Source organism: Equus przewalskii, chromosome 10 (assembly GCF_037783145.1).
Source record: "Equus przewalskii isolate Varuska chromosome 10, EquPr2, whole genome shotgun sequence".
Taxonomy (NCBI): domain Eukaryota; kingdom Metazoa; phylum Chordata; class Mammalia; order Perissodactyla; family Equidae; genus Equus; species Equus przewalskii.
This window is the reverse complement of record NC_091840.1, coordinates 48,982,221-49,004,804: the sequence shown is the minus strand read 5'-3', so window position 1 is coordinate 49,004,804 and position 22,584 is coordinate 48,982,221. Positions and strand designations below refer to the sequence as shown.

Here is a 22,584-nt window from a genome sequence, read left to right as displayed (position 1 = left end):
TACCATCTAGTAAGGGAGACCAGCAATGAAGCAGGAGGGACAATGCCATGTGCTGAGCACTCTGATGGGGTGAGGGACACAAGGTGTTGTAGGGCCACAGGGCCGTGGCACCAAAGCCAGGTCTAAGGGCATGGAATCACTTTCTACAGGAGAAGACATCTAAGCTAAGACCTAGACTCCGTTCCCCCTTTGGTCTCCTTCTTCACCCCGCTCCTCTCTAGGAATCCATCTAGACTTCAGAAACAACAAAGCACAATTTGGACTAATAGGAAAACCAAGCTCAACACAGACAAATGAAAAATAAATCTGCTTTTGCCCCTGTTCACAAGCCATTCAAAACCCCCAAGGTGTCCATTTCCATTGTCTGTCTCCAGCCAGAAGTGGCTAGTCCCATGTCCCCCGTGCTCCTCCTGGCATCTGGATGGCACAGGGAGGGCTCTGGGCTTGGCTGCTGTGGCCACCAGACCAGGCTCTTGGGTTAGGCTTCTACAAGGTCTGCAGAAGTCCTGCCAGCTCCAGATGGACATTCCCTGAGATGCTGCCATCCCACCTGGACAGCCGGCAGGTGAAAGCCAAGGGAGGCACTGTGGGTACCCAGCAAAGACGTCATCAAAGCTCCATAACTTTAAGGTTGGAACGCAACTCGGATGACACCTTGTTTCAAGATGAAGAAATGGAGACCTGAAGAGTGGTGAGGCCGAGCCAGGACTCACAGTGGTGTTGAGACTTCAGCTGCCGAGCTTGCTGGCAGTCCCCAGCTCTCCTCCATGGCCCCACTTCTCCCAGAGTTCCACAATTAGGTGAGGATGGGTCTCCTTCAGGGCTTGGTAGAATTTGTCTTTGCAGGCCCAGTCCCAGGACTTGCTGAAGCTAAACAGCTTGTGCATCTGGCTCGGCGTGGTGGCCTCAGCCCGCACTTTCTCATACTGCTCTTCGCTCAGCACCAGTCCATGCAGCTTGTCCAGGACGGGGTCCACCGATGTCACTCGAGCCACCAGCTGCTCCCGGTACCGGTCCACGAAGTGCAGCGAGGCTGGTGCAAGTCCGTGTGAAGGTGAGACTGCCAACAAACAAAGAAGGGCTTCACCACGGCTTCTACCTCCCATGCCGCGCCCCCCGCCCCCAGCTCTCTGCACTCACCTCAGCTGCATCCCTGGCTCCTTCTCCCCCTGTAACCACCAGAAAGGCACCTCTGCCCTCTGTCATGTCAGCATCTAGCCTAGCACTCTGCTTGAGCTGGGGGTTGGGGGGGTTAGTGGGGGGCGGTTCATGATGGAGGCGTTTGAGGCTGTCCAGTGGGAGGTGCCAGGGCCTCCATGGGCAGGAGTAAGGGGGATGGGGAGGGACTCTGCCCCAGGGCACACACCACTGTCCAAGGCTTGATCCCTTGTGAGGTTTGCAATGATGGAATCCCTTTCTTTCTCTCTTCCCTCCCTTCCAGGACCAGATAGTACACTCCAGAACTGCCATGGCTCCTGCGATCTCTAACAGCTGTTACTGACCTTTCAGGGCTGGAGGGACCGGAGTCGCGGTAAGTCTGAGATCTCCTGGAGGAAAACAGATATGAAGAAGCATCTGTAACAGTGCTAGTTATTGACACAAGTGATAATCCTCAAAACTCTTACCCACTTCTGAGATTCTTTGATTCTGAGAACTAGCTACAGACAAATTCTGATAGAATCTAGAGTGAGGGCTGGAAAGCTCCTTCGAGATTATGTGGGTGAATCCCTTCCTCATGACCACGGAGAAACTGAGGCCCACAGGCCATGACCATAGACAGGGAAAGAGAGAGAGAGAGAGAGTGGGAGAGAGGGAGAGAGAGAGAGAGAAGGCAAGTAAATGAGCAACAGCAGTTTCTTCCTCCACACTCTAGACATGGTTTAATCCAGTCTTGGCCTGAATGGAATCCTGGTGGAAAAATAACTAAGTCCCTTGCTAGGTAGCTTAAACTATCTGAGATCTCCTTATCCTGAGCAGAAATGTACCTCCTTGTCTTTGTTTGGCCTTCTAGACTCACACCGTTCTGGATTTTGATGTCAGAATTAAGAATCAAGATCAAGAAAATCTTAGCCCTTGGGAGGAAAGGGTGAATTTCAATAGGAAAAACTACGGCAACAACAACCAATGAAGAGGCTTAAACAATTACTTTCATAAGGAGAGGAAGGGGGAGTCCACAGCAGCTCGTGTGGACAAGACCTGAGATTCTGAGCAGACCCCCAGTTCAGTGTGACCTGACAGTGTGGGGAGGTGGACACCAGGAGAGGGCAGCTCCAGTTGCGGGACTGGGAGCACCGGGTTCATTCATATGGAGGGAGGATGGTGTTCCACATCCTTCCTGCTGACTGGACAGCATGGAGTCCATCCTGACTCATCTGCAAACTGGAGCATATACTGAGGAAGGTGACTGGGTTGCAAAGAATCCCAGTTATTCGAAATAGAAGAGCAGTGATGGAAGGAACTGGAAATGTTTAACTGGCATAAGAGGAGGCTTAGAGAAGGCCATGATCACAGTTTTCAAGTATATGAAGGGTTTTCCCATGAGGAAGGAAATAGACTTCTGTCAGCTCCAAGGGACAGAGTTGAGACTAAGAGGAGGAAGAGATTGGCTTAATATGAGGAAAAAGAATAATTTTACTACTGTTTATTAAGGGCCACCGCATGAAACATGTTCCTACATCATTTTATTTAATCCTACAAGTTAGGCATTATGATCCTCATTTTACAGCTGAGGAACCCGAGACTCAAATGAGTTATTTGATTTTCCCAAGATCACGCAGCAAGTAAGTGCCAGAGTGGGTTTCAAACCCAGGGGCGATGCTGGGGCTGCTTAGTTCTCTACCTGTGATGGCACCCAAGCCAAGACTGAGTGAAGCCCACTCTTTCCCACCACACTGTGAAGCCTGTTTGTCGCAGCTCGGAAGCCAGATTCACCATATTTCAATAGCTGACAATGGCTGGTTGTTCCTAAAACTGTTTAGGGTATTTTGGTTCTTGGGGGTATTGGTGCTGGACTAAGAGGCTGTAAAGTTTCATCCACCCCTGAAAATTCATTATTTGATTCCCTCTTGCCTACCTTGAAAATAACTGAATGATCCAGGTTAGAGTATCTGATATTGCCAAAATTGGCTCAAGCCGTACAACCCTATAACCACCTACTTCTTATTCTTTCATCTCACATCCAAGCTATTGTGAGAAACTTTGCCAAAGGCCTTGTGCATGTTGAAATCTGTTAATTAAAGGGCAGTGTGGAAACACCATGGTTCTCTCCCATGGTTCTTGGGAGAGAGCATGGAGCTTAGAGTCAGATTAACTTGAGTTCAAATTATTATCATATCAGCTGTCATGCAACTAGAAAAAGCCACGTTATTTCTTTGAGCTATTTTTTTCCCATCAGCAAATTGTGATTATACAAACTACACACACACACACACACACACACACATGCACACTTTAATTGACTTTCTCTCTCCCACCTCTAAGCTCCCTGGACTTGTCTCAACTTTACCTCGTTTCACCAAGGCCTCCCATACCACAGTCCCATCTTTCTTGTCTCTCATTTGCAGCTTGATCCCTGTCCCGAAATGGTCAATGTAGAACTCAGAGAAGAGCTGGGATTCCCCAGGGCTCCGATAACAGAGTTCCAATTCCTGCAGAGAGAAAGAGTCGTCATGTGAGAAGCCACCGATCATCCTGTAAGTGAGATCTTTCTCCATCTGACATCCTCTTGGCCCTGCTCAACCCCACAGGGACACTAGGATGATCAGTACTGAAATTAATCATTACCTTCAGACACTGCTCTTTTCCTAATTTCCCACAAATCGTGACTCGGAAGGATGAGGACACAGCTGGGACCCCATGGATGAGTCAGGACTCATCCTTAAATGTAGTGCTCGCACATCCTAAACCAGATCCTTCTCCCTCCACCTTGAACCAGATCCTTCTTCCTCTGTCTCCCCTATCTTGACCCCAAACCCTCATTTCTCCAGCCCAAATCCTCTCTTCTCATTGGATCCTAAACTTGACCCACTTTCAATCAACAGAAAATTTATATTCATCTCCTTTCCTAAATCACATCCAAGACAGAACTCTTGATTCCCAACTGTCTTCCAAACATTCTCTCTCCCCACTTTCCCCAAACTCAGTAAATGGCACCACTGCCCACTCAGCACTCAGTTTCCAGATTTAGGCATCATCCTTAACTCCTTCCTTTCCCTCCCCACAGGCCAAGTCCTATTGGCTCTACCTTCAAGATATGCCGTGAATCTATCAACCTTTCTCTGTCTCCACTGTGACCTTCCCAGTCAGGCCGCCATCAACTGCTGCCTGCAGTATTGCAATAGCCTTTCCACTTGTCCGTGTTTCCATTCTTACCCAGCAGCCAGAGGCATCTATATGAAAGTAAATCGGGTCTTGTATTACCAAGTTTAAGACCCTCTAAACGCCTGTCATTGCTCTTAGAACAAAATCCAAACTCCAGGTCAGGGCTAATGGGGTCAATGGACCCTACAAAACCTCTGCCTCTTGTCTGGCCCCATCTTCCTCCTCTCTTTTGCTATACTCATTAAGCTCTGCCACACTGGCCTCCACTTTGTCACCTGGAGGTATCAAGCTCCCTCCTGCCTCTATGCCTCTGCTCCTGAAGTACTCTGCCACAAACCTCCATGTACCTGAGCCCTTCTTGTCACTCAAGTCTCACAAATGTCACCTCCTCAGAGACACTTCCCCTGACCACCCAGTATAAAGTTGCCCAAGTCACTCTCTTACATGGCTTGGTTGTATTTTCTTTACAGAATTTCATGGTTCGTGGTCATTATTTCTTTAATTATTTATATAGGTCTCACCCCACCAGGATGTCATCTTCCCAAGTACAAGGCTTTGTCTTTTTCACTGAATTATCCCCACTGAAGATGGTGCATAGTTGGCACTGGGTGAATGTTTGTTGAATGACTGAATCATGTCTCTCATCCCTTGTTTACAACTGATATAGCAGGAAAATCCAAGGTATTTATCCTTGGATTCATGTTTCCCAACTCAAAAGATATATCACTTCCTCCTAACTACTGGATATCTATTCCATTTGTCATTGTCACATGAGATGGCTCAACGATTCATCTCACAACAGAAGGAGAAAAGAAGTCAACCACAGACTACCATTCAGTGGACCCTCTGATCCTAAGCAGCAAAATCTGGGCAGGGTGAAGATTGAATGTCATGGACGAATGTCCAGTGGCCTGATGTCATGCCCCTGTGGCTGAAAGGGGAGACTGAGAAAGAACAAAAGCCTGCCCGTGACATCCAGGGACTGATCTGATGCTCACAGCCAAAGCTCAGTGTTATTACAGTCTCACCTGAGGCTGCCATCCCAGCCATTTTGTCCTTGTAGGACACACGCAATTTCACAGAATGTCCCCTTCAGACAGGTCACTGTGCAACCCACAAAATGCCAAACATCCCTTCTTCCCACTAAATGAGTGACTGCTGTGTAAGCAATTATAGCTTTGTCCTTGCTGTGTCTGCCCTCCCTAGAGATAAGATTTGTTGAGGTTCCCAATCATAGAACTGCTCCTGCCTTCTGACAACACCCAATCTAGAGAAAATCTCCATTTCCTTAGGCTTTTCCCCAAATTACCCAACCAAGGCCCAAATCCTATACTGAGTTCTTTCCAATGCTCTTGTACTGAGAGGCCACGCCGTTCCCCATGGCTCATATTCTCTTACTGCAGTGAGTAATAAACCCAGAGTGTTCAGCTCCAGATGTGTTCCTGGTGCTTTCGCCTGGAGGACATTGACATCCTATAGCCCAACACTTCTCAGTACCCCTAAGTCAAACCCCATTGTCGTCCCCATCCTGAATGGGACCCTCCTTCTCACTAGCTTCCTTTCTCCCAATCTTTGAAGCATTCCTGCTCACCCTAAGTCCCTCTTGCTGTCTGCCCAACTCCATTTTGCCTTGTCCCTGGGAATGCTATGAGACCTGCCCCACAGGTATTCCCAAGCGTGACCTCTGATCCCAGTGAGGGGCGAACATCTGGGCTGCTCACCTTGGGGATTATTTCTAGCTTCTTTGAACCAGACACAGTGTAGCGGGAGCCCACGTAGAGTGGGGTCAGCGGGGGTGGCTTGTGTATTCGCACAAACTGGAACTTCTTTTCTTCATCGTCTATGGCCTAAGGAGCATACAGAACAACGATCAAGGGAGATGTGGCTGTGTCTGGTGTCTGGCTCAGAGATTCCGTCCTATGGAGTCTGGTCTGAATAAAGTAACGTGGTGCTTCTCTGTGTTTGTGTGGGAAGGGGGGGCTGTACCACCCCTGCACCCCTCTCCCCCCATGCACTGCTACACAGAAAGCCCACCCTTGGCCTTGGCTAAGTTCAGGGGGGGTCTCGGGGCATTGCTAGAGAAGAAGTGAGAACTGGGGAAAGGAGAGAGTTCTGGGCATGGGGCCTTCCCATCCTTTTGACACCTGGAAAGAGTCTGCAAAAGGTTGCCCAGAGATGAGTGAGGGAGCAGCAAACCCCACTGGGGGAGACCTTAGGGAGCCAGGAGACCAGTCCATGGCTGAGCAGGGGGCAGGATTATTCACCCACTTCAAGGTACCCTTTTATAAAGAGGCCTATCCTTATTCCCAGTTGACCCATCTGGGGGGCTCTCTGGCTGCATTTCATGATTGCTCACAGCCCACCCTGGCCCGCCCTTTCTGGCTCTTAGTCCACCTTCCGAATGGTGCAGTCGTTGGGGATCAGGTAGAGGTGGAAGGTGACTTCCTCAGGTTGAAAGTGATAGTACAGCAACACGGTGGAGGTGACGGGAATGAAGGGCAGGGCAGCATGGATCATTCTCAGTAGAACTCCCACCGGGGAGAAGCTGGGGTTTTCCAGGACTGCGTAACATGGCTCCACCCTGGCCGGCTTCTCCAGGAGCATCCCCTCCTCTTTAAAGTGGGCCACTTGGAACAGGGAGATGTCCACATGGGCCCCTGTCAAAGAATGGATTCAAGAGGTGAGGATTTAGTACCCTGACTGAGTCAGGCTTGGCTGGAGCAGTGGGGTCGCAGGGTGTAGGCTTAGTGGCCTTCATGGGGCACTCAGCCAGGGAAGGGGGCATGGCTGGGTCTGGAGCCTTTGGGGGATGTCGGCAATACTGTCTCCAGGGTGGGAGCACTGTAGGAACTCCCTTGAGCCAAATCCATACACAGGCCCAGTCCCTGGCCCTGGAGCTGGGACAGACACTGACCCCATGATAACCTGTGCTGGTGTGAAGTCTGTAACTGTGAGGGCCGTTAGTGATGCTGGCAGGTTTGTCTCCAGGCAGCTGGAGAACAAGGAGGAGGGAAGGATAGTGGAAATGGAGTGACCAAGCGTAGTGTACATTTGTCAAGTATTTGGCCACCCACCGTTCAGACTCTTCCTGTCAGGAAGAACCTCCTTCTCCACCATGTGTGGATCTTGGCAGGAGACAAGCTGGTCCTCCCACTCAGGAAGTCTCTACTTCCTGGTGGCTATGACACAGGTGTGCAACCAAGACTTGACTAAGTGGATGCTCCTAACCAGGCCCTTGATCTTGAGGGGGTGAAGCAAAGATGAAAAGACAGAGATTCTCTTGGCAGCAGCAGTAGAGTCAAGAGTCCAGTGGCCACCATGGCAGGAGGGTCCTGCTGTGGCTGTGTCTGCAACAGAGGTCTCCCCATATTTTTCTTTGTGTGACCTTGGCTATGTTCTTGGTTTCTCAGCACCTTTTGGTGCTGCATCTTTTTTTAAAGGCTTGCCTAATCTTTTGTTAAGTCTATAAGCTACTCAAGAATCATCCTATACATTCCTTTTCTGCCTAAATCAGACAGAATTGGTTTCTTTGATTGCAGCCAAGAACGCAGATCTGTGCACCAGGCGAGGATGTTAACACCACAAGAGAGAGCGTGAGGGATGAAGGCTGGCAGTGGGAGCAACCCTGGCCTAGAGGTCAGGAGTCCTGGCTCCATCCCTGTGTTGCCTGGCAACTGCCGCAATGCAGGTGGTTTCTGGCAACAGAGGGGCATCTGGCAAGCCAGACAAGGCTCTTAGGCTGCATGGGCTCCAATCAGAACACTGCTGAGTGATGTTAATGCCAGAAGGGGCCATGGAGACCATTACTTAAGTTTTCTCATTTATTAATGGCTTTTTTGGGGTGAAAAATAACACCACAGTGGTGTACACAATCTGAAAAAGTGTGGAAGAATTCACCTGTGATCTCATCAAACAATACAACTATTACCATCTTTCCCTTTTCCATTAGTCTTTCTCTGCAGCAACATCTTTCCACGTTTCCATTGTAGTCCACGTAGCTTTGTCTCCTGCCTTTCCCAGGTCAGGTTAAATTGTGGCAAGCATCTGTCAGACCTTTTTTTTTTGTGAGGAAGATTAGCCCTAAGCTAGCATTTGCTGCCAATCCTTCTCTTTTTGCTGAGGAAGATTGTCCCTGGGATAACATCTGTGTTCATCTTCCTCTACTTTATACGTGGGACGCCTGCCACAGCATGAGTTGATAAGTGGTGCGTAGGTCTGCACCCAGGATCTGAACTTGTGAACCCCGGGCCACCAAAGTGGAATGTGTGAACTCAACTGCTGCGCCACTGGGCAGGGCCCTGTCAGACCTTTCTAATGACTGCAGCATACACTCCCTGCTAGTGAATGCATCATCCTGGAATTCACCACTCACCTCTTGTTTCAGTGTTGAGGTTGCTTCCAGCTTATCTCCATCATAAATAGTGCTGCCATATGCACATATTTCTGCAGAGAGCTTTTCGATTTCCCTTGGGTTATTGCCTTGGAATCAATAAGTCCCAGGGGATGAGAAAAGTGTGTGAAACGATGAGAACATTTTTTTTCTTTTTAAAGATTGGCATCTGAGCTAATACCTGTTGCCCATCTTCATCTTTTTCTTCTTCTTCTTTTCTCCCCAAAGCCCTCCAGTACATAGTTGTATATTCTAGTTGTAGGTCCTTCTAGTTGTGGCATGTGGGACGCTGCCTCAGCATGGCTTGATGAGCGGTGCCGTGTCCGCGCCCAGGATCCGAACTGGTGAAACCCCGGGCCGCCAAAGCAGAGCGGGTGAACTTAACCACTCGACCATGAGGCCAGCCCCCTGGAACATTTTTATGACTTGTCCGCTTTAGCCAAATTTCTTCTCCAAGAGCGGGTGCCACTTTGCACTGCCACTGGTGTCACTAAGTGGATGGTCTCACCTTGCCCTTCACAGCACTGGAATGTCCTCACAGGTCAGATGGGGGGAACTGAAACCCTGGGAGGGAAGGGCTTTTCCCGAGGTCACAAGCCTGCCAGAGCCCTATGACAAGAACCCTGCCCTCTGACTACAGTGGTGGCACTTTCAGACTGCTCTGTGCCACGCTAATTTTGGCTGAATTCTGGAAGGTGCTGTGTGTCTCCAGCTCACCTTCTTGTTAGGGTGACCAACTGTCCTGGCTTGCCCAGAACTGAAAGGGTTCCAGAGATGCAGGACTTTCAGTGCTAAAATCAGATGACCCCAGGCAAACCAAGATGAGCTGGTCATCCTACTATGTGTGCATATTGCCCTTTCCATAGACTGTAACAGAATCCCTTTATCCAAACTTGCTGACTGAGTATATTTGTGCTAACCGATTGGAGGGAGAAAGGAAGCAACAGAGAAGATCCTGGTCTGAAGGGGAAGAAGGGTGAGTGGTGACTGGGACAGGTATCACTGGCATAAAGACTTTCTCTCTGGAGCTGCCTTTGACTGGTCTCATTAGAAATATTCAGAACCAGCCATCACAGGGTAGGAGGGTTTCTGTGGCAGGATCCGGGGCCCAGGGACTCACATCCCTTTATTAAACAAAAGTACACAATAAACTTCTGTTTACTTGTGCTCCTCAATCCAGGCCCCGTGGTTATGGCTGTGAAGAGGGACAGCACGGGCTCTGCAATCCTGGAGCTCATGGCCCAACAGGGAAGACAGACAGCAAATAGAACAACGAGCAAAGCTCACACGTGCTGTCCCTCCTCCTTCCCAGCCTTGGGCCACTGCCACTCCCACAGTCCAGGAGTCTGAGGGCTCTCTCTCATTTAAACCCTGCCCTTGGCCTTACGGTCTGATTCCACTGCCCTACCCTTCCTGCTGATGTGTTCTCAGCACCTTCCAGGCTCAGGTGAGCTGTTGAGGGTAAAGTGACTTTCCTGCTGGAGGAGGGGCACCGGGAGCCCCACTACATAAAGGTGGGGGCATAGAGGGCTGTCTGGCCAAGTGGTTAATGACATGGGCTGCCGGAGTTTGACTCCCAGCAAAACCACTTACTGCCTCTGAGAGTCTGAGCAGGTTACTTAACCACTCCTTGCATCACCTGCAAAGTGGAGCCAACAACAGCGTCCACCTCCTAGTGTGACTCTGAAGATTAAACGAGTCTGTGTCCGCAAAGCACTTGGATAGAAGGGTGACATGCTATGGTTATGGGTAAAATGCAGCTTGACCAAGAGCATCACAACCTGGCTGTTGTGGTTCTTTCTGTTTCTTCCTTAAATGACTTGGCCCACTCCTCCTGGTAACCCTTGGGGTCTGGGAAGGAAAAGCTACTCTGATCTTTTGAAGATGCATTTTGCTGAACCTGAGTAGTTTTTGGACTTTATTGCTGTACAGTTCAGAAGGCATTGGTTCCAGAGAAGCAACAGACTCGAGGCATGTGAAATATCATGGTAGTTCCCAGCAATCTAGAGCAGGTGCATTCCTGGGGCAGGCAGGGAGGGCGAGACGGAGGAGCAGGGAACGATCCCACCCAGGTGGCTGTGTGAGTACCCTCCTTCCCCACGGGCAGCACAGAGGAGCGAGCACACCAAAGTGAGTGAACTCACTTTCCTGGAGGAAGGGCTGTGTGGAGAGCAGGGGTCTGTGTGTGCTGGGGGAGATGGGTAGTGGGGGCGTGAAGGACCTGAAAGGACAGGGCCAGCTTCATGGGCACGTGGCCTATGCAGTCACACAGAGCTCTGTACTCATAAGGGCCTCACGCTTGGTTTAATGCTCTACTGTTGCCATCTTGAAACTTAATAACTTTTGAACAAAGGGCCCCCTGTTTTCATTTTGCTCTGGACCTCACAAGTGATGGAGCTGGTCCTGCAGGAGGATGAGACTGCCCAGAGCGGCGAGTTCTGTGAGGCCCTGGGGTGAAGCTGAGATACTAAAAGCTCTAAGCTCCTTCTATAGTGGGAGAAAACTCACCGTGGAAAGTTGATAACTTGATATAGGACCTCACCAATGACAGTGAAGAAGCAGCCAGTGCCCAAATCCTAAATTAGTATCGCATTAGGCAGTGAGGTCATTGTTTCCAGGACAACCGACAGCTGCAGCCCAGGCAGCAGGCAGCAGGGATTCCTGGAGGGGCTGGGATTCCTGGCTGGGCGTGGCCATGGTGAGCTACAAGCAGCCTTTGTGCATTTCACCTCTTGCCCTGTGTACGGAATCCAAAGGGAACAAGTGCTGTCCGGGCACAGGGTGGGGTCCAAAGGTGGTCTAGGGAAGGCTGATGGCACATGGGCTTGGGCAGGTGTGGGGTGGGTGTGGATGTAGCTCTCGTTGCAGGGTTAATAGGACCCCAGCTCTGGGAAGCATCCTCACCTCTCTGAGCTTCAATTTCCTCATTGATACAAAAGGGAAAAATCATAGTACCTAACTTACCAGGTCGTTACAAAAATTGAGATGCTACCAATACATATGGAACTGCCTTGTGTGATATCAGGCACAGAACGCTCAGTTAATCGTTCATTTGTTATGATTAGCCACGTCCCAGGAATCCTCAGAGAAAGTGCCACCAACTTGGTGAATTCACTCCTGTCCGCATCTGGCCTTCAGCCTATAGGCTTAGGCTAGATTCCTGTGCCCTTGGAGGGCCACTTCTTCCTTGGGCAAATCCCATTTCCTAGGCCTACCAGAAGGATGTACAAGACTGACCAGGGCATGGTTGGGGTGTCCTCCTGACAGGGCGTGGCGGGCTCACCCACCCCTGAGAGCTGGTGTGAAAGGGGGCCTGGGAGCAGGTGCTAAAGTCACGCTGCCCTCTCGGGCACTGCTGGTGCCTTCTGGCTCCAGGCCTTGGACGCAGCAGGTTTTTCCTAGAATGTCTTGGCGTAGAGTGGAGCGTGGCAGTGTAGCCCTGAGCATGGCAGGCCAAGGGCAGACCAAGTGCTCTCATTGCTGGGCAGAGCCGAACCCATTGACTCCATGGGCCAAGCCCCTCTGTCCCTGGCAGAGACCCCCTGGGCAAGGTCTCACTTTGTGGGAGGGGCAGGATGGCTGCTGTAGCGGCTATATTTACCACTCTGCAGATGGTCAGGTGCGAGGAAATAACTTGTCCTAGCTGTGGTCTGAGCCATCAGTGCTGGCTCCCCAGCTTTCCCCCATGTGGTGGGCCTCTACAGCCCCTGGAGCTATCTTGCTCCTCCCTCCCTCATGCTTTACTCTGGAACCTTCCCTAATGACCCTGTCTGTCCAGCCATGTGCCTCCGGATCCCCGAGTCTTTCCCCTTGGTCCTGGTCATTTCCCCGCCCCATGCTCTCTTCCTGGTGTGCAGCTCGAATTGTTTACTAAGCCTTGTGGTCTCAACAAATGAGCCTTCCCTGGTCCTGGGTGCTGGGCAGTTCCCTGCTTGTTATTTTTATCATTCCATCTTTTTCTTTCTACTAGTTTGTAAATTATTCTTCTTGCACATATATTCTTTGATTATAATATATATATATATATATATTTAAAGATTTTATTTTTTTCCTTTTTCTCCCCAAAGGCCCCCAGTACATAGTTGTATATTCTTCGTTGTGGGTCCTTCTAGTTGTGGCATGTGGGACGCTGCCTCAGCGTGGTTTGATGAGCAGTGCCATGTCCTTGCCCAGGATTCGAACCAACGAAGCACTGGGCCGCCTGCAGCGGAGCACGCGAACTTAACCACTCGGCCATGGGGCCAGCCCCTGATTATAATATTTTTGACCCTAATATATTTGACCCTAATATTTTAATGTAAACCTAACGTAAATCAGTCCCTTGACCTAGAGGTTACCAAATATATTTAACTATGGGGCTGGCACTATAAATTAATGTATCAATCAATATACCAATGAAACATTGAAAACATATCCCCCTTTATTTCATACATATCATAAAAGTGCTTATAACTGATATAAGCTGTAACACAAATTGTTTATTAAATCATTCTATCATAATTAAGTGATGCTCCTGTTTGAGTCATGATCTGACATGGGGAGCTGCATCAGACTCTTCTAACTTTCTCATTAAATTGATAGACTCTGGGTGCCTGGCACTCAGCACTGGCTGGGTGGGCCCCTGATGCCCCCTGTGCCCACATGGCCTGGTATGGAAAGCCCGTGCTGTAGCCCCTGCCAACAACAGTGCTCCTGATGCCCCCTCCTGCTGCCCAACAGGCTCGGACCCTCCTGCCTACCCTGAGTGTCTGGCCTGATACTGCCTCGGCCACGCCATTCATGCCTGCACCACACTCAGGCCCTGTTACTCACCTCTGTGGCCAGCACTGTATGATGTGAGGTCATTCGTGGTCTCAGAAAGTGGAGAATTTCTTTCCTGGCCAGTTCAGAAGTGTTTCAGCATTTTAACCTGGACAGCACTACTGGTGCAGTCTTTACCTTCCTTCTGAACAACACAAAGACCTTAGAATTCTGGGGCCGGCCCCGTGGCTGAGTGGTTGTGTTCGTGAGCTCCACTTCAGTGGCCCAAGGTTTTGCCAGCTCGGGTCCTGGGCATGGACATGGCACCGCTCATCAGGCCATGCTGAGGCGGCATCCCACATGCCACAACTAGAAGAACCTATTACTAAAATATACAACTATGCACCCGGGGCCTTTGGGGAGAAAAAGGAAAAATAAAAATCTCAAAAAAAAGAACCCTTAGAATTCTTTAACACTCTTCTTTGCTATTGTCGTTGGCATTTTCATTCTCTTTTAAATCCCTGGCATCAGACATTATTATTGTTGATTTATCCAGTTCATGTTTTCTTAGACGTACCCATACACATCTCAGAATCTTTGCTGACCGTTCCATCTTGCACTTCACACCTTCCGTGTGGGATCATTCTCCTTTTGCCTGGGGTACATCCTTTAGAATTTCCTTTAGTCAGGATTTGCTTGTAGAAAGCTCTCTTGGTTTTAGTTTGTTTTAAAAAAATCTGTTTTATTCTCTTCTTAAAAAAAATAATTTTTCTGTGGTTACAATTTTCTTGATTGACGGCTATTTTCTCAGTAGATTGAAGATGTCATTGCATCGTCTTCTGCCTTCCATTGCTGCTGTTCAAAAGTCAGTTGTCTGCCTAATTGCAGTACCTTGCTAGATAATTTATCTTTCTTTCTGGGTGCTGTCAAGACCTTCCCTTTGACTTTGGTATTCTGTAGTTTCATTATAATGGGTCTAGTGCTGATTTCTCTCTCTTTTTTTTTTGATTTTTGAGATTTCTCATTATGAGAAGTCACAACTTTCAGCAATTCTAGAAATTTCTTAGAAATTCTCTCTTTGAGTACTGCATCTTCTCCATTCTCTCTATCTTATTCCTTTGGATTCTGATTAGATGCATGTTAAGCCTCCTCATGCCATCCTCCCTGCCACTTAATCTTTTTTCCCCTATATTTTCTATAAATTCAGTTTGTTTCCAAACTCAGTTGACAATTTTTAATGGTTTATTGCTTCTTGCTCATATTTTTTAAGACTACTTATGGCTTTAAGCATATGAAACGTACTTATTTTGTGTTCTGTTCGTGGTCATTTCAATGTCTGAGTCTTTATGGGACTGATTCTGGTACCTGTAGTTTCCATTGATTTTCACTTATGGTACCTTGTTTGCTGTTCCTGAGATTTTTGACCGTGAACTTATATTTCTTGGCACTTTATCTGTGGGAAGTCTCTGGAGGTGAGCGAGGTGGGCATAAGTCCATTACTCTTTCTGACTACATATCCTACTGGGAAGCCCCCCTTTCGTGGCTGCAGCTCTCAAATGGAATCTGGTGACATGGTTTCTTCTCATTACTAGTCCCTAGGTACCCCAACATTCTTGTGAGTTCACTTAGACTTACTTTGTAAATAGTGCTGTCTTTGAAAAATCTCTTCAAAAACCTCAACAGCATATCATCTGTTTCCTGCTGGGACCGTGAGTGATACAAGCTATGTGAAGAGCACTTACTAAGTGCCAGTTCTTGTTGCTATGGAGGAGAACAGTTTCTATATAGGGAAACTTGCAAGGAATTCAGGCAAAAATAATTATGAGGCTGGGAGAGAAATATACTTCAAAAAAGGTATGCCCAGAGCACTGGGGAATGAGGGAAAAGCCGTCCCCACTCTACAACCCTCTCAGTGTCTCTAAGGAAGCCCCGAGCTCCTCCCCCAGCATGTTGCCATCCAAAGCCCCCTTCAGGCCTGTTCTCTCCACCATCACTTCCCTCCACCCCTCGCTCTTGCTTACCTTGGAGGACCACAAAGTGAGGGAGGTACACAGCTGCCACAGCTCCTGGCTCAGCCTTGATGTCAAACAGAGGCCCTACCACCATCCAGCTGTGCTGTGGGACAGTCCTGTCCAGGAATTGGCCCCAGGCACAGAATTCAATCTCGATGGTCACTGGCCCTCTCACCACAAAATGGAGACCTGTGTTGGGCCAGCGGTAGGAGCCAGCCATGGGGAGGTGAACTCTGGGAGAAACAGGGAGAGGTAGACACTGAATTACTCTACACAAACTCACTGAGCGCATCGTTGATGCCAGACCCCATGCAGGGCACTGTGGATTTAGCCGAGTGGCTACAAGCTGAGATGTTGGCGTCAGACAGATTTGACTTTGAGTCCTGGCTCCTTTTTGTGTATGTTTGAAAATTTTCCTAATAAAACCTCTTTTTCCATAATAAAAGCCCCCATCTGGTATCTCAGCCCTGTGCCTGCCTGCTGGCTTGGAAGGGGAGGGGACCTGATGAACTGTGGGTGGGGTGCTGACCGTCTGTGGGGGCCCAGTGTAGGGATGGTAGGGTGGCAGAGGCCAGCCTGGGCTAGCAGAGCCCGCTCACTCACCGGTACAGACTCCTCTCTTTGTCAACCACCTCGGTAGCCACAGGACCCATGGGGCCCCAGAAGTCATCTTTGGTCTCCAGAGGCTCCACGTGCGGGTCCCCCGGAGAGGCAGGAAAAGGCAGAAAGAGGGGTTGCACCTGTACCACTTGAGGGGAGCTGCTCTCTGGAACAGGCAGGGCAGTGGTCAGCTCTAGGTTCTTCTGTCTGGTCTCCACCAGCCCTTGAAGGCTGGACCTTGGAGGGGCCCCTCCCAAGGTTGATCTGCCTGGACTGTGGCAGGCATGTGTCTGCAGCCTCTGTTCCTGCTTTTGGGTTGCCCGCCTGCTCTCTGGGGAGGCCCAATCCTGCTGCCCCCTGACCCAACCCCTGCCCACCTGCCCTTTCCCAAGATCCAGAAGTGTCGCTTTTCCCAGCATGCCCCAGGTGGGCAGCTTATGAGAGGAACATGGCTCAAAAGATGAATGGGCAGGAATGGAGAGGTGATGCCCAGACCTCAGAAGCCCAGAGTGGGCCTTCGGAGACTGGGCCCTGGCTCAGAGTCTGAGACATGCCACATATGTTCTGGAGAGGAACAGCCCCAGTTCCCGAGGCTGGGAGAGAGGGAAGCAGAAAGTTCTAGGAGTGGGAGACTTTGCATGGGGCGGGCTCTCTTAGGTGAGGAAACTGCCCTGTCCTGAACCAGAGGCAGGGGGATGGAGGGGATGACCTTCCACAGCTGCCCCAGGAGCCATCCTGTTGTGAGGCTGTCAGCCTGGCCCCTTCAAACTACCTGATTCTGCTCTCTGCCGCTTGAGTGAGCACCTGTTTTCACTCATCTCTCCTCCATCCCGGCCTTCGTTAGGGGTCGTCACACTCGGCTTCCTAGACACAGAGTTAGTTGTTCATTCTCCTTGAGATCTTGGAGGAAGCTAGACCTGTCTACGAGGCATCCTTGCTTAAATTCAGCTCATCTGAATTTGAACTCATGGCCCCCGTCTGAGCTTTTCCATAGTTCCTGTCTCTGTGAATGGCCCCCCATCTGCCCAGTCATCCGTGCCAGAACTGGGGTGTCGTCCTGACTCCTCCCATGCCCCCTCCGAAAGCTGACTGATCTCCTAGTCACTACCTCCAAAATAGCTTTCCATTCTATTCTCTTCTCTCCACCTGCATGGCCTCCACCCTAGTCCCAGGCCTGGCGTCTGTGCTTGAACCACCGTAGCATCCTTCTGCTCTTGCCCCTCTCCAGTGCATTTTCTACACAGCAGCTGATCTTGAAATATGAATCTGGCACATCACTTCACTGCTGAAGCCCTGAAATGTCTCTTCATTGCTTTTGGGGTAAATTGAAAGTTCTTAACATGGCCCAAAAGGCCTTACTGTGCCCCTGTGTCCTCCACCCCCTAATCCCACCTGTGTCACTCTCCCCTACTCACTCACTTCTAGACCAGCGCTGCTCAAACGCGGTGTTGAAAATCACCTGGAGGGCTTGTTAAAACACACATTCCTTGACCCCCCCAGAGATTCAGGTTCTGCAGGTCTGGAGTGGGGCCCGAGACTGCATTTTTGACGAGCTCCCTGGTGATGCTGATGCTGACACTGCTGGTCTATGGCCTACACTTTGGGTAACACTGCTCCAGACACCGGGCCTTCTTCTATTCCTCAAAGGAGCTAAGCTCAGAGCCTCTACCTCTGCCTGGAGTTGACCCCTTCTCGGCCCAGCTAACCCCTCCCATCTTTCAGAGCTCAGCACAGTTCCTCTGGACAGGTGGGCCCAGCAATACACTCACACTGACCCCGGGTGCGATTATACAGGCTGGGGGTCGCTTGTGCCCGTCTCCCTCCTGGACTAAGCTCCTGGCCCTTGCTCACTGCAGTGTGTCTAACATACCGCGGGTCTGCAGGGAACCGTTTCACCAGTGATGAATGGCTCTTCCTCCTAAGCCTAGGCGCCCTTTCCCTTCCATTTCATCTGAGACACAGTAGCCAAGAACCCCGGGGCAGGCCAAACCTCACTCTGGCTGCTGTGGTTTCTTGGTTTTCTCCCGGCTCTGCTCCCTTTGTCACACCCCAAGTCTCTCCCCCATCTCTTGGCTTTGGGCCAGCTGCAAAGTTCTGGGTCTCCCCGCCTTACCATCTGCTGAGGATGAGCAGCTGAGCGTTCTTCTCCAGGGCCCGCAACATCTCCGTCACCTCCTCATTCAGCTGGGTCTGGTCCAGCCTGCAAGCACAAAGGAAATCGAGTTCTCCTGGGACCCCCATACGACCCTGAGGTCCTCAAGGCCCAGAGGCGAGGAATCTGCCACCTCCTTTGGGAGCCTGTCACAGGTTGGTTTCCCTGGGAATCGGGCTCTGAGATGGAAAGTAGAGTGAGGAGGTTTATTAGGGTGTCTTCTTGGGTCAACATACAGGGCAAAGGAAGAGAGGGAAGCAGGATTGCACAGAAGGGGAAGTTGGGCTGTGATGCAATCTCAACGCAGACCTCAGCCAACTCTGCGGGGGGTTCTGAAGCTGGGATGGCCCTTCAGAGCTGTCCCAAATTAGGATGAGGGGCTGGGTCTTTATACCCTATCACCAGTCAGTCATTGGACGTAGGCCACCCCAGGAAGGTGAGGTCGCCTTGGTTGAGATGGCCATCGTTGGCAGAGGCCAGCCCTGTAGTTGGCTGCCAGTAGCATTCCCAATGGCTAGGGGTTACGGCTTCGTTCCTGAAGGGGATCAGGGCAGCTCTTCACAGCGTCCGCCACAGAACAGCCATTTGCCCAAATGACCACCTGGGGGTAGGTCCTGGGATTTGCTTCCCAGGGGATAGAGGTTTGTTGGAAAGAGAGTGCCCTGTTTCCATCTCGCAGGCCGTGTGTTCTGGGGCTTCCCGTTGGATTTGGGATAGCCGTTGCCCTCTCTGGGCCTCTGTGTCCTCATGTCTAGCACGGAAGGACCTGCTCTGTCTGTTGTGAGCCATGGACAAGGCAGGTGAAGAGACCTGGCGCCCTGTAAAGGGTGGGGCACACCTCACTCATGACTGCCATCAGAGCTGTTCTCCGCCTGGGGAGGGGATGGAGCCCACGATGTCAAAGGTGGTCCTTCTCAACCAGGTCCCGGGTTCCAGGAAGGAAGGAGGCAGAAACCTTCACAGGGCATCAGAGAGCAAGCTGCCCTGAGGCAACCAAGATTTGACCAGTCCCTGGTCAGCTGGGGCATGAACCGGATCTGCCTGCAAAGGCCCAGCTCTGGAGAGGCCCTTCAACACAGAGGAGATGGAGAGAGCAGAAATGCTCGGTGGGGAGTGGGCTGGGGAGCGAAGGTGCCATCCCCAGGGATGCAGTTCCCTGGGTGGAAAGGGTCCGAGTCAGCGTGGAGAGCTCCCACAGGCGGACTGCGAAGCCGGTTACCCTGCTCTGACCCCTCCTCCTTTAGGTTGCAGAGTCAATGAGGGAGGCCTGGCTGAGGAAAGCCAGGGCCCCGCTTCACAGAGCCCCTTCGAGAGCTGGCTGGAGCCTCAGTGCAGGACCAGAGGGGTCCAGACAGGTGGGGCTCTGGGGCCCCTGTCAGCTCTCTGAGTGTGTCCCAGGGCCCCAGCCAGGAGCTGCAGGGAGTGTCCAGCCAGAAATAGCCTGTGGACTTGTATTCAGGACGTGAAGGAAAGAGGAAGCGGCCGAGAGACAGCTTGGGGAGTGGCTGCTCAGAGAAGGACGCGGCTCTCGGGGCCTGCAGGATGGGAGATGAGGGCTGGGGTTCACCGCACTCTGGCCACATGGGTCTCCCGTGCTCTGAGCCCGTTTCTGTCCCGGGGCCTCCCCCATATATTCTCTTTGTCTGGACTGCACCCTCAGACTGGGCCCGGTCAACTAGTTCTGCTTTAGATCTCGGCCTGGTGTCGCTTCCTCAGAGAATCCCTCGCTGGCCCCTCACTCTAGTTCCGTCCTCCCCGCATGTTACCCCTCACATAAGGCACTGCGCTTTCCCTTCACAGCACTCCGTGGAGTTTGGAAATACATGTGTGCGTGTTAATATGTGAGGAAAGTCTATCTCGTTCCCACTAGAGTGTAAGCTGCAGGAGGGCAGGGCCGCGTCTGCGTGCTCACTATTGCATCCTCAGGGCCTGGTCCAGTGCTTGATAGGAGGCGTGCAATGAATGAAGGAACGAGTGAAGGGACGGAGGAACGGAGGAATGGAGGAAGCACCGCCCTGGAGTGGAGAAGTGAACCTGGGAGTCCCCTCAGAACACTCGGCCTCACTAATAGTTATCCTCTCATCCGGCTCAGCTCTATTCCCACCACTGTTCTGGTTTTTACATGCCTTTTGTTTCATTACAGTCGATGAAGCAGTTATGATAGACCCATTATACAGATGAAGAAACTGAGGCTCAGACGAAGACCTGCCCAAGTCACGCGGCCTAAGTAAGTGGCAGCGCTTGTAAGGAAGCCAGGCTGACTGTGCTTTTCTTTGTCCCTTTCCCTTGCCCTGTCCAATTTCATGGCACCTGCCTCCCTTGCCACCCCTCCCCACCACTTCCCTGCCCTCTGCCCAGAGGCACCCACAGGGCCTTACCACAGGAGCATGAGTTGGCAGGTAGGACGTCTGAGCCCTTCACAGAGCAGCTTCACGCCGAGGTCGCCCAGCTTGTTCTGCTGCAGGTCCAGCTCTGTGAGCCTGGAGCCGGCACTCAGCACGGAGGCCAAGTCCTGGCAGAAGCCAGACGTGAGGCCACAGCTGACCAGCCTGCAGGAGAGATGCACACAGGCCCACAGGCATTATCCTGAGGGCCCTCTCCTCCGGGTGACTGGGGTCTGGTTTCCCTTTCTAGTACCTGTGGCCCTTTGGTGGTCCGCAGTGACATTAAAGGAAGATAAAGAGATGTCTGGCTTGCAGTGAACTGGGAGACTTACATTTTCCTGCTGCAGCCAAGGAGCCACTCAAGATGCAGGCAGCCTTCCTTCCTCACCCCTGCATGAGTCCCATGAATCCTGCCCACTCGCCATGCCAATCTCGGACGCTTAATTGACCCATTGTCCCATTGTCCCACTTGTCTAAGTGTTAACCACTTTGGCCCTGCCAAACACATAGCGTCAGCTGACGTGGGATGCTTGGTGGGTTTCAACATCCACTACACGGGAGAAAAAAGACCGAGCTTCTAATACAAGAGCAAGGGTTGAGGAGGAATCTGATTGCTTTAGTTGGAATCAAGGGTGCATCCTGGCCACGCCCCTGAGCTCTCACCTTCTCTCTGCCCCGTGGTGGGAGGGCAGCTCCCTCCGCCTCCCTGCGCCCACCCCACAAAGTAGTGTCAATGAGGAGCAATTACAGCAGTCGCTGCAGCACGCAGCTTGGCTGTCTCAGACCCTGGCAAAGGTGCTTGACTCCGGCGTCCTCGAGCACATTGCAGCTCAGCTCCAGCTCCGTCAGGGTCTGGCTGGTGCTCAGCCCGGAGGCGAGGTCCTTGCAGCCTTCAGCTGTGAGGCCACAGCTGGCCAATCTACGGGAGACATACACCGGTGGCCTTGACTTTACTCACCTGTTGATTCCACAAACACTCACAAGCACCCATTGAGCAGCTACTCTGAGCCAGGCCTGTGGGCTGGGCAGAGGTCAGTAAGACCCCAGTGCCCCTTGAAATGCATAGGTTCTGAGGGATAGACATAGAAACAAATAACAGTAAGTCAGTTTTCGGCTGTCTTTTGATCAAAACCCTCCCATGTCTTCCAATGTCATCAGAATTAAAATCAAGGTCCTGTCCTTGTCTATGGGACCCTGGAGATCTGACTCCTTGTCATCTCTGTCCTCATCTCATATCCCTTTTAGCTGCATCTTCACTGTTCCTTAAATATTCCAGGCATGGTCCCACCTCAGGGCCTTTGCACCTGCTGTTTCTTCTGCCTGGAACGATCTTCTTACCTGCTATCTCATGGCTTGTTCACTCACCTGCTTCAGGTCTTTGCTCAAAAGTCACCATGGTGAAGTCTTGCTTCACTGCTCTCCCTGTTTAAAATTACACACCCAGCCCACCCCCTACCCTTTTCTGCTTTACTTTTCTCTATAGCCCAAACCACATACAATATATTTTACTTATTTATCTGGCTTTTTGTCCCCCCTGCTCCAGAATGTAAGCTCCATGAGGAAGGAGTTTTGCCCATTTTCATTGCTAGTTGTAGCTGAGTGCCTAGGGCAGTGCCTGGCACATAGTAGGCACTTAATAAGTATGTGGTGAATGAATGAATGCAATAGTGTCAAGGAGGGCAAGCCAGGCGCAGCTGAAGGCAGAGAAGGAGTGACTAATTTTGACGAGGGAAGGAGGAGAAGACGTATGTGTCCTTGAATGACGAGTAGTTCACCAAGATGAGGGTGGAGGAAGGGGACCGGCTGGCAGAGTGGATGTGAAATTACAGCGTGTGTTTAGTTTAGTGACATTGGCATAAAGGCTACACGAGGGGAGATGAAGTTTGAGGGTAAAGCTGGAAAATATCGAGATAGTGGTAGGTCTCCCATGTCATTATTAGCTGTCTGGACCTTGTTCAGGTGGCAGTGATGAGCCGGTGACAGTTC

At 51.0% G+C, this 22,584-nt stretch overlaps 1 protein-coding gene across 3 annotated transcripts in view; it reads right to left on the bottom strand.

Annotated features, from left to right (window-relative positions):
* Positions 1-294: 294 nt before the first annotated feature.
* Positions 295-22,584, bottom strand: part of NLRP1 (NLR family pyrin domain containing 1) — a 51,007-nt gene continuing 28,717 nt past the window's right edge. For all 3 annotated transcript variants that reach the window (XM_070563080.1, XM_070563081.1, XM_070563082.1), the window contains 11 exons: positions 21,347-21,517; positions 20,593-20,763; positions 18,176-18,262; positions 16,835-16,926; positions 16,066-16,228; positions 15,472-15,695; positions 6,715-6,977; positions 6,042-6,167; positions 3,506-3,647; positions 1,503-1,547; positions 295-1,060 (listed from right to left, as the gene is read on the bottom strand). In XM_070563080.1, coding sequence (XP_070419181.1) covers positions 729-1,060; positions 1,503-1,547; positions 3,506-3,647; positions 6,042-6,167; positions 6,715-6,977; positions 15,472-15,695; positions 16,066-16,228; positions 16,835-16,926; positions 18,176-18,262; positions 20,593-20,763; positions 21,347-21,517 — 1,816 coding nt within the window. In that variant the 3' untranslated portion in view covers positions 295-728. The remainder of the gene's footprint in view (positions 1,061-1,502; positions 1,548-3,505; positions 3,648-6,041; positions 6,168-6,714; positions 6,978-15,471; positions 15,696-16,065; positions 16,229-16,834; positions 16,927-18,175; positions 18,263-20,592; positions 20,764-21,346; positions 21,518-22,584) is intronic.